The sequence below is a fragment of the Dendropsophus ebraccatus genome, chromosome 12 (genome assembly GCF_027789765.1).
Source record: "Dendropsophus ebraccatus isolate aDenEbr1 chromosome 12, aDenEbr1.pat, whole genome shotgun sequence".
NCBI lineage: Eukaryota > Metazoa > Chordata > Amphibia > Anura > Hylidae > Dendropsophus > Dendropsophus ebraccatus.
Genome location: NC_091465.1, coordinates 90,473,231 through 90,488,975, shown reverse-complemented (window position 1 = coordinate 90,488,975; position 15,745 = coordinate 90,473,231). Strand labels below are relative to the sequence as shown.

The window sequence follows — 15,745 nt, the reverse complement described above, 5'->3', positions numbered from 1 at the left end:
TGCACCTTTATTTTAGCCAGTTCTGTTCTGGAATGCTATGGTCCAATGCAACTGTGTGTTGTGTAAGCCCCTGCAGTATTCAGGTTTTGTCATTTCACCCATGTCTCATGTATATTTCACTGTATATGCCTGATGGTGATAATGCAAAGGCTGGTGATCACGTGACTGTGCCCTGTTGCCGTGGTACCCCCAATGGTCATCGAGCTTTGGCTGGGGGATACCATGTGACTTCCTGTGCTACCTCAGTCTACTCCCTACCAAAGAGGGGATAGGTTGTGTGTTTGAACTCTCTCTCTGCTAAGAGAGACGCCTGTGCATGCTCTGCTGCTCCAGTCCACTGGCTGTGTGCCTGCTTCAAGTCTCAAGATCCTCATCTGGGTGTCATTCTTCAGTCATTCCTCTCATCATCTTCTCTAATCATCAACAGCAAGTATTTACCTCAGTTCCATTCCACCAATCATCTTCTCCTCAGAACAACTACTACTACCCTATCACTTACAGCCTATTGCAGCATCACCCTTACTCTGTCTATCCAAGTCTGCCTTATACCTGGTTGCATCTGGAGAGACTGTTGCTATTAGTTACCACCGTTACAATAAATATACAACTACCGTTGTTTGTGAACCTTGGCATTGGTGTGATCATTGGTGCCCTGACTAAGGACAACGAAGAATCGCATGCCCAGCCTCTGCATGGTCAGGAGCCCGATTCTCAGCTGTGTTACCCTCGTGCCAAAACCGTGACAATCCTCTGCTCAGCAGCTGCTCCGGTTCCTGCCAGTAACTACACCTATCAGCGGAGAGGCCTCTAGGGGCTTGGGCATCGCATGTACCAGAATCTGTAAACCGGTAGGATTTCTGCTTTCTTCTCTCCTATCACTTCTTTTCTATATTCTTATATTTCACTCTTTTTACCAATTGCAGCGCACTATGCACACTGTAGAGGAAGTTAGTTCCTTGGGTGGGGGAGGAGCAAGAGCTTTCTGTTCAGGACAGTGTGGATAAAGGACACAAGCTAGATAGCTCTCCATAGCGGTCCCTCCGGGCCCTGGCCCTCTGCCAGATCCCCACAGTTCAGTCTTAGCCAGTACCCCGCATAGGTAGGACGCAAGACAATACACTGTTACCAACCTTTTTACAAGTACCCACACAAAGCACTATGCAGTGTTAAACTTCTTAGGAGAGGACTAGCCAACAGATAACCGCAACCCACACTATGGAAAAGGAGAAGTCACAGTGCAGGACAGTATACACTATAGAGCCAAAGAGCCAGGAACCGGTCCGGGTTGAGAAAAGTTGCAGTAAGCCTATGAACTCCATCTTACAGCGCGAGTGTCAGCAGGGAACCCTCAGCACTCTGCTCATCCCAGGTAACAAGGTCTGGGGCCTGTGTCACCCATTAGTACAGTTCAGCCAACGCTAGTGGGCATAAGGTGAAGACTGAAGTCAAAGATCAATACACAGGCACAGGTGTTCTTCTTCTTCTACAAGTATTCTATTGTATCCTCCAACATCCCGGCAGAGCACACTACTACATGGGTTGAGACTCTCACGGCATCCTCCTCTCTACTACTCTACCTCAGTACAACTCTATCAACACAACTATCTCCTACTCAGCATTTATCTCACAGATCTGGTTTTCTTATGTGCAAGTGTTTATTGGAACTTTTGTCAAGTGTATACCAAAGATCGTATGTATTCCCTGCTGCACGTTTACAAGTAGTAACCAACTCAAAATCACAGGGGCGTATCACACTACTAAAACATCACATTTATTAATTCGGCTAAAAATGCTAAAAACGCCACAAAAGACAAATAATTTCAGATTTTCACCCTTTTGAAGGTGTAAACTAGATGGAATTCGCCTGGATCATCCAATCCAAGTAACCAACTCAACGTTATCTCATAGTTTGTGATCATCCATCACCACCGACACAGCATACACAACGCAACCTTGGGACGATTTCCCTTTCTGTGGGTGGCGGGTCCTACTATTCGGGAGGGTCATTACACCACTCTGACCACCTGTGACTACACTATCCCAAGGGACCCGGTAGCAACCCGGCAGGACACCGACCACAGGGAAAAAGGGTATAACTGGCCTTACACCCTAAAAGCAGGCGTGTGTAACGCCTGGAGTCGTGGATCCACTGAATCGTCACTAGCGATGGCACAAACCTCACCAGGGAGCGGAGACTAAGGGGTCGGTGGTTTTCACCAGAGCCCGCCGCAAGGCGGGATAGGCTTGCTGCGGTAGGCGACCCCCAGGTCGCCCCCAGGTACTCAGGAACAATAGGAAGGCAGTGGACAGGGACTAGGGACCGGGTCAGCGGACAGGAACAAGGAACAAGGACTGAGGTCAGGAACAACAGGGAGCTGGGCCAAACGCTATGGGAAGCATGTAGAGGCTCCAACACGAGGGACAGGGCATGCTGTGATTTATAGGGAGTGATTGGTGCAACCTCCAGTTAGGGATGGACTGGCCCTAGGAGGCGGGGACGCGCGCGCCGGCCGGCACAGACGGAGACAGGAGAGGGGCGAGGTAAGGCGCCCCCCGGGGCCGAACTGGTAGCAGCACATGGACCCCGGCGGCTGCATGGGGCAGAGAGAGGTTGCCGCCGCGTCCGTGACAGTACCCCCCCCTTTGGCCTCCCCCTCTTTCTTGCCTGCAGGAACCTCTTGATGAGATCTTGGTCCAGAATGTTAGTCTCGGGTTCCCAGGACCTCTCCTCAGGACCAAATCCTCTCCAGTCTACCAGAAAGAAACGTCTTCCTCTGACAGTTTTCATAGCCAGGAGATCGTTTGCAACATAGACGTCGTCTGAGATGGCTTGTGGAGGAGAGATGGCAGACTTACTTGAGAAACGGTTGAAGACCACTGGTTTTAGGAGGGATACGTGAAAAGAGTTCGGGATCCGCATGGTAGGGGGCAGGCGAAGTTTGTAGGTGACAGGGTTGATACGTTCCTGCACAGCAAAAGGTCCAAGGAATCGGGGCCCCAACTTGTAGCTGGGAATCTTGAATCGGATGTATTTGGCCGAAAGCCAAACCTTGTCACCAGGAGAGAAGTTAGGAGCAGGTCTTCTTCTCTTATCCGCCTGGACCTACATGCGGTCGGAAGCCCTGAGTAAAGACTGCCTTGTCTGACTCCAGATTGATTGAAGATCTGACAACAGTTCTTCGACAGCAGGAACCTCGGAGGATGAAGAGAGAGGCAGAGGAGGACGAGGTTGACGACCATAGACAACATAGAAAGGAGATTTGCCTGAGGAAATTTGCCTGAGACTGGACCAGTTGTCCTGGCGTGCAGAAACCAAGTGTCGCAAATAGTTGCCTAGAATCTGATTGACCCTCTCCACTTGCCCGTTGGTCTGGGGGTGATAGGCAGAAGAGAAGTCCAGCTTCACTTGGAGTAGTGAGCAGAGAGCACGCCAGAATTTGGAGATGAGTTGAGAGCCTCTGTCCAACACAATGTGAGGGGGAAGGCCGTGTAGGCGGAAGATATGCTGGAAGAACAGCTGGGCCAGACGAGGAGCGGATGGTAATCCCGGAAGAGCCACAAAATGAGACATCTTGGAGAAGCGGTCAGTGAACACCCAAATGACTGTGTTTCCCGCAAATGGAGGTAAATCTGTAACAAAGTCCATGTCTATGTGGCACCAGGGACGGCTTGGAACTGGCAAGGGCTGTAATAGGCCGGCAGGCCTTAGTCGGGAGGACTTGTTTTTGGCATAGATGGTACAGGAAGCCACAAAGTCCTTGACATCTTGGAAAAGGCAGGGCCACTAGTAGTGGCGGGAGATCAGTTGCCCGGTCTTTTGGACTCCTGGGTGCCCAGCCACCAATGAGGAATGTCCCCACTTCAGAATCCTTCTTCGAAGTGCAGGGCGAACATAGGTCTTTCCGGGGGGCACTCCCTGAAGAGCCGAGGTGGCGACTGGCATCAGACGATCAGGAGGTATGATGTGGCGAGGAGAGTCCTCTTGTCCCATGACATCAGATGCTCGGGAGAGAGCATCGGCTTTCACGTTCTTCTCAGCCGGACGAAAATGGATAACGAAATTGAAACGTGAAAAGAAAAGCGACCACCTGGCCTGCCGGGGATTGAGGCGTTGGGCCGATTGGAGGTAGAGAAGGTTCTTGTGGTCCGTATAGATGTTGACCGGATGCCTAGCCCCCTCTAGGAGATGACGCCATTCCTCCAGTGCCAACTTAATCGCCAAGAGTTCGCGGTCACCAATAGTATAGTTCCTCTCGGCAGGGGAGAAAGTCTTTGAGAAGAACCCAAAGGTTCTGGTCTTGCCTGATGCGTCCTTTTGTGAGAGGACGGCTCCAGCGCCCACTGAAGAAGCGTCGACTTCAAGTAAAAACGGCTTGGTTGCATCCGGGCAGACTAGAGCAGGGTAGAGAAATGTGGGATGAACTGCCGATAGTAGTTGGCAAATCCTAGGAGGCGTTGGATAGCTCTGAGTCCCACAGGACGTGGCCACTGGAGAACAGCAGAGAGTTTGGCTGGATCCATCTGTAGACCTGGATTGGAGACAATATATCCTACAAACGGAAGGCTGCGCTGATGGAAAACGCACTTCTCCAGCTTTGCGTACAAATGATTGGCCCGTAGTCTTTGTAGGACCTGACGTACTTGTGTCACGTGAGTCTGCTGGTCAGGGGAGAAGATCACAATGTCGTCAAGATAGACGATGACACAGACATAGAGGAGGTCACGGAATATGTCGTTGACAAATTCCTGGAAGATCGCTGGGGCATTGCATAGGCCGAATGGCATGGCCAGGTATTCGTAGTGCCCATCTCTGGTGTTAAAAGCGGTCTTCCATTCGTCTCCTTCACGAATACGGATTAAATTGTACGCTCCCCTGAGATCCAGCTTGGAGAAGAGCCTGGCTCCACGGAGAAGCTCAAATAGCGGAAGAGGATATCGGTTCTTGGCGGTCATTTTATTTAGGCCCCGGTAGTCTATGCATGGGTGGAGAGAACCGTCCTTCTTCTGCACAAAGAAGAATCCTGCGCCAGCAGGGGACGTGGATTTGCGGATGAAACCCTTCTGTAAGTTCTCCCGGATGTAGGAGGACATGGCCTCAGTCTCGGTACGGAGAGAGGGTACACCCGACCTCGTGGAGGAGAAGTTCCAGGAAGGAGGTCTATGGGACAATCGTACGTCCGGTGAGGGGGTAGAGAGTCCGCCTCTTTGGCAGAAAAGACATCTGCCAAGTCTTGATATTCCACCGGTAGGCCGGGTAGAGGCTTGACGGAGTCAGGTGACGTCATAGAGCACTTGGGCTGAGGAGGTTTCAGACACCGGTTTGGACAATCCAGACCCCAACTGAGAATCTCCCCGGTTCTCCAGTTTAGCTTAGGGGTATGTAATTGCAGCCAAGGGAGGCCCAGCAGGATGTCGGACAAGTAATGGCGCAAGACGTAGAAGGAGATCTTCTCCTGATGTAACGCGCCCACCTGGAGGACTAGAGGTGCAGTCTGGTAGTGTACAGCTTCGGTAAGTGTTTCGCCCGTGACCGAGGAGATAGACAGGGATCGGGCTGGCTGGGTCACGGGTAGCCGCCATCTTTGGACCAATATAGCTGCAATGAAACTGCCTGCAGACCCAGAGTCGATTAAGGCAGTAGTCTGGTGAGTTTGTCCTGAGGGTGTCTGGATGGACACTGGCATAGACAACCTTAGAGAGGTAGCATTTACACCTAGGGAGGGCTCTCCCACCGGACCTAGGTGCGAGCGTTTCCCGGACGCTGAGGACGTTGGGGACATCTCTGCCGGAAGTGATCAGAGCCACCGCAATAGAGGCAGTGATTCAGCTCCAGTCGGCGAGCTCTCTCATCAGAGGTCAGGCGAGCTCGTTCTACCTGCATGGGAACCTCCGGAGTTGACTGGGGTACTGGCGTGACTGGATTCTGGAAAACCGGTGCCAGCCGGTGATGGCGACGGGGCAAACTTAGTCGCCCCTCTTGCCGGATCTCCTCCTCTCTCTCGGAAAACCGGTTGTCGACTCTGGTAGCCAGTAGAATGAGATTGTTAAAAGAGGTAGGAAGGTCTCGGGCAGAGAGCACGTCTTTCACCCGACTGGACAGGCCCTTCTTGAAGGTGGCTATTATGTTGAATCTGATTTTATTGAGAATTTTATGAAGAAACAGAATAAAGAAACAAATACAGAATACTGTGCAGTCGTATCAAACGAAAGCATAATCTGCAATCCAATAGTATATCAAAACATAGACAGACAACCAGCCCCATATCTCTGAATTTCTAGCTATGTGCACCAACCTACATCTAGCCGTACGTCAGGAAAAACGACCACCTGATTTGGAATGTGGGAACAGACAAGAAGACATAGGGGGAAGAAACACAAGGGAGACACTAATGATTCAAAGACAACCATTACGCACCCACAAGTGTGGGCACACAAGGAAAGGACACCACAGAGACAAGACAAGAAAGCAAATACGAGCACAAACATCTACTGTACCTCTCCGTCTGAGGTCAAGGAGATATAGATCGCAGGAGACCGGGGACCGCCTCCGAGCCCCGTCACAAATGGCAAAGTGGCCCAGGGAGCTCAACGAATCAGTTGTGGAAAATCAGGGGAATCTTTAAACAAGATCCATGCCCGCCACACCTTAGAGTAAGCTGTGGTTCGATCATGATCCTCCACAATAAGTTCTTCATACCTACAGATCGCGTTAAGCTCCGTCAGCCACTCCGCCATAGAGGGACACTCCGAGGTTTTCCAGTGCCTGGGAATGACCAGGCGTGCAGCCGTCAAGAAGTGCCTCAAAACACCCTTCTTAATAGAAGAGATAGAGCCCGGGAGGAGGCTCACCAAGGCACTCTGCGGCGTATTGGCGACACGCTTCCCCGAATAAGCCTCATACGCCTGGAACACTCTATCCCAAAAGGGTCTGATCACGGGACATGCCCACCATATATGTAGAATTCCCCCATCCTGGGACCCACACCTCCAACAGGCGCCAGACGCAGATGGGTACATACGCTGGATATCAGTAGGACACCTATACCACCTTGACAGGATTTTATAATTCTTCTCCTTTGCGTGTGAGGCCATGGAGAGACCGTGAGTAAGAGTACAGATCTTGTGGACCTGTTCCTCTGAAAAAGTCGTAGAGCAGTCAGATTCCCATTTATGAAAGAAACGGGCCCGTCCCGCGTTACTGAGTGTTAGGAGGAGTTGATACAATCTGGATAAGGTCCGTGACCCCGACTCAACAGGGAGAAACCAATTATCGAAATCGGTGAGAGACCTGGAGAGAGCCGCTCCGGACACCAGAGCCTGAAAGAAGGATTGAAGTTGACTGTATTCCAGCCAGGAAAGCAACACGTCAGGATGTGCGGATCTAAGTGACTCCACAGTAGGCAAAGCCCCCTGAGGAAACACCTGAGCCAAACGCACTCCCATGGAGCTATCCCAAACTAAAAAAGTGCGTCTCGACATTCCAGGCTGGAACCCAGGGTTCCCAAACAGAGGGGACATCAAGCCAGGTTGAGAGGAAATGCCATACCTAACCACCCATTTATCCCAGATGCAGAAAATGTGCGGGGCTAGGAATGTCCAGGATGTCGGGTCTCCCCTGTCGCCAGGAGAAATCCACGGAGCCATGAGAACATTAAGAGGAGCAAGCGACCTCTCCAATAACACCCATAGCTTTGTCCGGTCAGCATGCGCCCAGTCCAGTAACCGCGTGAGAATAGCTGCCTCGTGATACAACTGAAGGTCCGGGACACCCGCGCCTCCCAATTGTTTTGGTTTAGATAATGTGTCACGCCCTAATCTCGGACGCGATGCCGACCACACAAAGCGTGTAAAAGCACGTTGAAGCACTTTAAAAAAGGAAGCGGACACATGAATTGGCACAGTCTGAAAGAGGTACAGGAACCTCGGGAGTATGTCCATTTTGATCACAGCCATACGGCCAAACCACGACAAATATTTTGTGTGGTAAGCTGACAGCAGGGACAGTATTTTAGACTGCAATGGAGCATAGTTGAGAGGGAAAAGTAGATGAAGCTGAGCAGGAATATTAACGCCAAGGTACGTAATGTGTTCCTCCCTCCACTTGAAAGCAAAACCATGGCGAAGGCCCTCCATGGTACCAGAAGGGAGAGATACATTAAGCGCCTCAGTCTTGGAGAGATTTGCCTGAAAATTACTTAGTCTACCAAACCTGTCAAATTCAAAGAGAATGGCAGGAAGGGACACCTGTGGTGAAGTCACATAAAGCAGCAAATCATCTGCATATAGGGCCAATTTGTGGTGGTCCTGCCCAGCAACCAGCCCTGTTACATAAGGGTTACGCCTTAATGCAATCGCAAGATGTTCCATGGTGAGAACATATAGAAGGGGAGACAGGGGGCAACCCTGCCGCGTGCCATTCCGAATGCAGAAAGTCTCCGACAGGATGCCATTGGCGCGGACTCTCGCACTAGGGTTCGCATACAGGGCCATGACCCGGTCTATTTGAAGGTGGCTATTAGAGCGGCCTCATTTCAGTCTAATTCTGCTGCCAGGGTGCGGAACTGGATGGCGTAGTCGCCAACAGAGGAGCTCCCTTGAGAGAGATTGAGGAGAGCAGTCTCAGCCGAAGATGCACGGGCAGGTTCCTCAAAGACGGAGCGAAACTCGGCCAGGAAGGTTGTGAGATTGGCAGAAACAGGTCCCTCGGTCCCACAGGGGCGTGGCCCAAGCCAGAGCTCTACACTCTAATAGGCTGATGATGAAAGCCACTTTAGAGCGCTCGGTGGGAAACTGACTACTTAAGAGTTCAATATGTATGGTGCATTGAGTCAGGAATCCTCTGCACAACTTGGGATCGCCTCCGTATTTACTCGGGAGAGCCAGTCGAAGTCTTGAAGAGGCTGCAGGTGGTGGTGAGCGCTGGGCGGTAGTATGCTGCTGTAAGGCGGCAGTCAGTTACTGGATCTGCTGCGACTGTTGCTGGATCTGTTGCGCCTGTTGGGCGACCACTCTGGCTACATCACGGATATCAGGCACCTCGCCGGGGTCCATGGTTGGAGCCTACTGTAACGCCTGGAGTGGTGGATCCACTGGACCGTCACCAGCGATGGCACTAACCTCACCAGGGAGCGGAGTCTAAGGGGCCGGTGGTTTTCACCAGAGCCCGCCGCAAGGCGGGATGGACTTGCTGCGGCAGGCGACCCCCAAGTCGCTACCCCTGGCTTGGTTGCTAGTGACGGCAGGCGAGGCGTGGCAGGAGCAGTAGGCAGGAGATGCAGGCAGAGGGCTGTAGTGCAGGCAGAGGGCTGTAGGCGTAACTGCAGGTGGCAGGCAGTGCTCAGGAACAATGGGAAGGCAGCGGGCAGGGACTAGGGACCAGGTCAGCGGAAAAGAACAAGGAACAAGGACTTAGCACCTAGCAAGTGACCGGCTGTCCCTCCGAAATAACACCATCTAGGGGCTCTCACTGCTCCCCCCCTTGTCCCTCTCTAATCTATGGGTCTGAATGCTCCTCCCTCTTGTCTTCCTCTTATTGATGGGGCTGACTGCTCCTCCTCCTTGTTCCCTCTTATTGATGGGGCTCACTGCTCCTTCCCCTTCTCTTCATCTTATTGATGGGGCTAAGTGCTGCTCCCCCTTGCCCCCTCTTATTTATGGGGCTAATTGCTCCTCCTCCTTTTCCCCCTCTGATTGATTGGGCTCACTGCTCCTCTCCCTTGTTCCCCTCTTATAGATGGGGCACACTGCTCCTCCCCCTTGTCTTCCTCTTATTGATGGGGCTAACTGCTGCTCCCCCTTGCCCCCTCTTATTTATGGTGCTCACTGATCCTCCCCCTTGTCTTCCTTTTATTGATGGGGCTCACTGCTCCTCCCCCTTGCTCCCCTCTTATTGATGGGGCTCACTGCTCCTCCCCCTTGTTCCCCTCCTATCGATCAGGCTCACTGCTCCTCCCCCTTGTCCTCCTCTTATTGATGGGGCTCACTGCTCCTCCCTCTTGCCCCCCTCTTATTGATGGGGGTCACTGCTTCTCCCCCTTGCCCCCCTCCTACTGATGGGGCTCACTGCTCCTCCCCCTTGTTCCCCTCCTATCGATCAAGCTCACTGCTCCTCCCCCATGTGCCCACTTATTGATGTGGCTCACTGCTCCTCCCCCTTGTCCCCCTTTTATTGATAGGGCTCATTGCTCCTCCTCCTTGTACCCCTCTGATCGATGGGGCTCACTGCTTCTTCTCCTTGTTCCCCTCTTATTTATTGGTCTCACTGCTCCTCCCCCATGTCCCCTTCCTATTGATTGCGCTCACTGCTCCACCCCCTTGTCCCTTTTTATTGATGGGCTCACTGTTCCTCCCCCTTGTCTCCCTCTTATTGATGGGGGTCAGTGCTCCTCCCCTTTGTTCCCCTCTTATTGATAAGGCTCACTGCTCCTCCCCCTTGTCCCCCTCTTATCGGGGTGACACCACTGGAGACGCCCTGACCCTGCAGACACATACAGAGCGGTGGGTTACCGCCATATAAAGCAGCACTGCACACGGGGGTCATTTTTAGAGGATTTTATTCAATTTTTCCTGTATGGGGGAGGGGGGATGTGACATCATTGGCCGCTGCCCCTGGACTTTAGCTTTAATGATATTCGGTGGTAACTTTGCTGTGATTAATATAATAGTATATAATAATGATGTTCAGGATGACCCCGATCACGGTGGCGGTGATGTTCAGGCATTTGGTGGTGCGAGAGTAGTCAGCGGCCAAGTCCGGGTTATTCTGGTGATTGGCATCGCGGGTCTGAGAAGGAAAAAGAGAGAGCCATTCTAATAAAACAATATGGTTGCCGTCATGTCACCTACAGGGGCCGTCACCCAGCTTTCCCAGCTTTACATTACAGGGGTCCTCCGAAGACTTACATTAAAGGGGTCCTACGGAGACTTACATTAAAGGGGTCCTCCGGAGACTTACATTAAAGGGGTACTCCGGAGACTTACATTAAAGGGGTCCTCCAGAGACTTACATCAAAGGGGTCCTCTGGAGACTTACATTAAAGGGGTCCTCCAGAGACTTACATTAAAGAGGTACGCCGGAGACTTACATTAAAGGGGTCCTCCAGAGACTTACATCAAAGGGGTCCTCCGGAGACTTACATTAAAGGGGTCCTCTGGAGACTTACATTAAAGGGGTCCTCCGGAGACTTACATTAAAGGGGTCCTCTGGAGACTTACATTACAGGGGACCTCCGGAGACTTACATTAAAGGGGTCCTCTGGAGACTTACATTAAAGGGGTCCTCCGGAGACTTACATTAAAGGGGTCCTCTGGAGACTTACATTACAGGGGTCCTCCGGAGACTTACATCAAAGGGATCCTCTGGAGACTTACATTACAGGGGACCTCCGGAGACTTACATTAAAGGGGTCCTCCGGAGACTTACATCAAAGGGATCCTCCGGAGACTTACATTAAAGGGGTCCTCCGGGGACTTACATTAAAGGGGTCCTCCGGAGACTTACATTAAAGGGGTCCTCTGGAGACTTACATTACAGGGGTCCTCCGGAGACTTACATCAAAGGGATCCTCCGGAGACTTACATTTAAGGGGTCCTCCGGAGACTTACATCAAAGGGATCCTCCGGAGACTTACATTTAAGGGGTCCTCCGGAGACTTACATCAAAGGGGTCCTCTGGAGACTTACATTACAGAGGTCCTTTGGAGGCTTACATTAAAGGGGTCCTTTAGTCCTTCAGCTGCCGCCTCCTCACTGTCCATGATGGGCGGCCGCAGAGGCTCCCGCCTGTCAGCCATTACCCGTTTAATGCTGCGATCGCTGCATTTAACTGACAGTGAAAGGAGCTGTGTGACTGGGAGTCCCGATGCGAAGGTCCCGATCGTTTTTACTGACTGACAGAGGTCTAAGGGTATGTGCACATTACGGAGGCCGTGCGGGGGACATCAGAGTCTATGGGACAGGCGCCGCGCAGTTCCATAGTGTGCACATACCCTAAAACTTATCTCCATGCAGTCAGCTCTGCGATCCTCAAATACAGACGTGAAGATCACCGATAACACTGATCAATGCTACAGCATGGAATAGGATAGACCAGTGTATGTAATCTAGGGACATTAGGGTAATAGTCCCCTGGGGGCGGGCTTAACAAGTGAAAAAAAATAAAAATAAATAAATATATATATATATATATATATATATATATATGTAACATAGCCCCTCCCCCAATAAAAGTGAAAATTTACCATTTACATATTATACACTATATCGTAGAATGCGCAATTGTCCGATCTATTCAGCTATAACAATAATATTACCATATGGTGAACGGGCACAACGGCGTAAACAAAAAGAGGAAAAAGCGACAGGATTGCGTTTTTTTGTCACTGTGAGCGAGTGTTGGAGAACCCCTTTAAATAGTAACTAATGGTAACGTGTACAGAAAATCACAGGGTAAAATCTGTATTTTTATAATACTTACTTTAATAGAGTAGCGGAGAGCGATGACCCCGAGGGGCCAACAGCAACAGAGCAGGTTCATGATGGACCAGCCCAGGTAATCGCTCTGGTGAGGCCTGAGAGCCGTGGGCTGGACGGCCGCTTCCTCATAGGCCGGGGGCTGCATCTTGTCTCCTTCCATCCGCAGGTGCAGGAGACTTGTGTGATGCTTCTGCTATGGGCGCTCGGCTCTGCTCACCTTATATATGAGGAAGAGGAGGAGGAGGAGATCACAGAACAGGAAATCTCTGGAAACTTTGACATCAATCCTTAAAGAGAATCTGGGTCACCAACGTCTCATGTCTTGTGTTAGGAGGGTGGAGGTCTGAGGAGACATTTACTAACTATCCGGACATTTTAAGCCGTTACATGTCTTATTCCCTATGTAAATCTGTAAGTTCTTTGCAAAACAAAACTAAAACCCAAGCGTCCCGCGGCACTAGAAGTGGCTGGTATTTAAAATAGAAAACCTCTAAAAAATGAATGTTTGCTTAAAGGGAATCTGTCAGCTCCCGGGCCCTTCCTGAGGTGGTGACAGTGTGCTGTATCTGTACCAGAGGGAGTGACGGTGTGCTGTATCTGTACCAGAGGCGGTGACAGTGTGCTGTATCTGTACCAGAGGGGGTGACAGTGTGCTGTAGCTGTACCTGAGGTGGTGACAGTGTGCTGTAGCTGTACCTGAGGGGGGTGACAGTGTGCTGTATCTGTACCTGAGGTGGTGACAGTGTGCTGTAGCTGTACCTGAGGTGGTGACAGTGTGCTGTAGCTGTACCTGAGGGGGTGACAGTGTGCTGTAGCTGTACCTGCGGTGGTGACAGTGTGCTGTAGCTGTACCTGAGGTGGTGACAGTGTGCTGTAGCTGTAGCTGAGGTGGTGACAGTGTGCTGTAGCTGTACCTGAGGTGGTGACAGTGTGCTGTAGCTGTAGCTGAGGTGGTGACGGTGTGCTGTAGCTGTACCTGAGGAGGTGACAGTGTGCTGTAGCTGTACCTGAGGTGGTGACAGTGTGCTGTAGCTGTACCTGAGGTGGTGACAGTGTGCTGTAGCTGTACCTGAGGTGGTGACAGTGTGCTGTAGCTGATCCTGAGGTGGTGACAGTGTGCTGTAGCTGTACCTGAGGGGGTGACAGTGTGCTGTAGCTGTACCTGAGGTGGTGACAGTGTGCTGTAGCTGATCCTGAGGTGGTGACAGTGTGCTGTAGCTGTACCTGAGGTGGTGACGGTGTGCTGTAGCTGTAGCTGAGGTGGTAACAGTGTGCTGTAGCTGTACCTGAGGTGGTGACAGTGTGCTGTAGGTGCTGTAGCTGTACCTGAGGTGGTGACAGTGTGCTGTAGCTGTACCTGAGGTGGTGACAGTGTGCTGTAGCTGTACCTGAGGCGGTGACAGTGTGCTGTAGCTGTACCTGAGGTGGTGACAGTGTGCTGTAGCTGTACCTGAGGTGGTGACAGTGTGCTGTAGCTGTACCTGAGGCGGTGACAGTGTGCTGTAGCTGTACCTGAGGTGGTGACAGTGCGCTGTACCTGAGGCGGTGACAGTGTGCTGTAGCTGTACCTGAGGCGGTGACAGTGTGCTGTAGCTGTACCTGAGGTGGTGACAGTGTGCTGTAGCTGTACCTGAGGTGGTGACAGTGTGCTGTAGCTGTACCTGAGGCGGTGACAGTGTGCTGTAGCTGTACCTGAGGCGGTGACAGTGTGCTGTAGCTGTACCTGAGGTGGTGACAGTGTGCTGTAGCTGTACCTGAGGTGGTGACAGTGTGCTGTATCTGTAGCTGAGGTGGTGACAGTGTGCTGTAGCTGTACCTGAGGTGGTGACAGTGTGCTGTAGCTGTACCTGAGGTGATGACAGTGTGCTGTAGCTGTACCTGAGGAGGTGACAGTGCGCTGTATCTGTAGCTGAGGTGGTGACAGTATGCTGTAGCTGTACCTGAGGAGGTGACAGTGTGCTGTAGCTGTAGCTGAGGGGGTGACAGTGTGCTGTAGCTGTAGCTGAGGTGGTGACAGTGTGCTGTAGCTGATCCTGAGGTGGTGACAGTGTGCTGTATCTGTAGCTGAGGTGGTGACAGTGTGTTCTAGCTGTACCTGAGGTGGTGACAGTGTGCTGTAGCTGTAGCTGTACCTGAGGTGGTGACAGTGTGCTGTAGCTGTAGCTGTACCTGAGGAGGTGACAGTGCAGTGTCCCAGAACATGCAGACTACTACTCCTATTATGGCCATTTCTCTTGCTGTGTCCATGCCTGTTCTGGTAAGTGTTTGCACTGCAACTGCTGCTGGTTTTCCCCTAGTATTCTCTGGTAATGTGCATTTTCATGTGTATTCTCATGTATTCCTGTGTATTATTGCATTGTACAGTGGTATGCAAGGCTGTTGATCACGTGACCTGTAACCATGGTTCCTCCAATGGCCGACTAGCTCTGGCCAGGAGCAACCATGTGACCTCCCACTTCCTGCTGACAAGTCAGTTCAGCCCCTGCTTTCAAGCAAGGAGGTTGTGTTGTTCTGTCCTCTCCCTCAGAAGAGTGACTGAGTCTGCTGCTATATTCAAGTCTTCGGCTGTATCTGCCTGCTCAAGTGTCCGGAGTCTTCTCTCTCATCTGGGTGTCATTCCGATATCTCTCCTCATCGCTGCAAGGATTCACAGCAAGTATTATTCTCAAGCTAATCCACCCAGCAACGCTATTTCTCTCATACTCCTACTCCCATCATCCGGCACGTATTCTCACAGCCTATGCAGCACCACTCCTGCTTTATTTGTCAGAGCCTGCTATATATCCGGTTGCATCCGGACAGAACTGTTGCTACTTGTTACCTCATCTATAATAAAACCGCTGTTACTGAACCCTGGCATTGGTGTCCACTAACTGGTGCCCTGACTAGGTGCAGCGAAGAATCGCATGCCCATCATCACCCGCAGATTCCACAGACCGGTCCTACAGCTGTGCTGCCCTCAGGCCTATACCGTGACCAGTATAACCCCTGCAGCTGCCCCGGTCATTGCCCGCTCATAACACCAGCACTGCGGAAGTGGCCCCCAGGGGCCAGGGCATCGCATTTTTGGCGTCACGAACAGGATACAGACTGTGTTGTGCCAACTGTCAGTGTCCCCAAAACTGTACTGCTACCCCCCCCAGAGACTTTGCCGATTACTATGGGGGTGATTGAGGTGTTTCGGGCCCTAAACAGTACACAAGATGGCCGCCGTCTTCTTCAATTTCTGGCTGCGCCATACCCCGGAGAGGAGGGGGTTAACAGCCATGCT

At 51.6% G+C, this 15,745-nt stretch overlaps 1 protein-coding gene across 1 annotated transcript; it reads right to left on the bottom strand.

The window, feature by feature from the left end:
- Positions 1-10,570: 10,570 nt before the first annotated feature.
- On the bottom strand, positions 10,571-14,713 carry LOC138769984 (putative dispanin subfamily A member 2d). The gene is made up of 3 exons (XM_069948790.1): positions 14,644-14,713; positions 12,476-12,691; positions 10,571-10,783 (listed from the first exon to the last, which is right to left on the bottom strand). Exons 2-3 carry the CDS (start codon positions 12,632-12,634, stop codon positions 10,622-10,624), a joined length of 321 nt encoding a protein of 106 aa, XP_069804891.1. The 5' UTR covers positions 12,635-12,691; positions 14,644-14,713; the 3' UTR covers positions 10,571-10,621.
- Between the last annotated feature and the right edge of the window lie 1,032 nt (positions 14,714-15,745).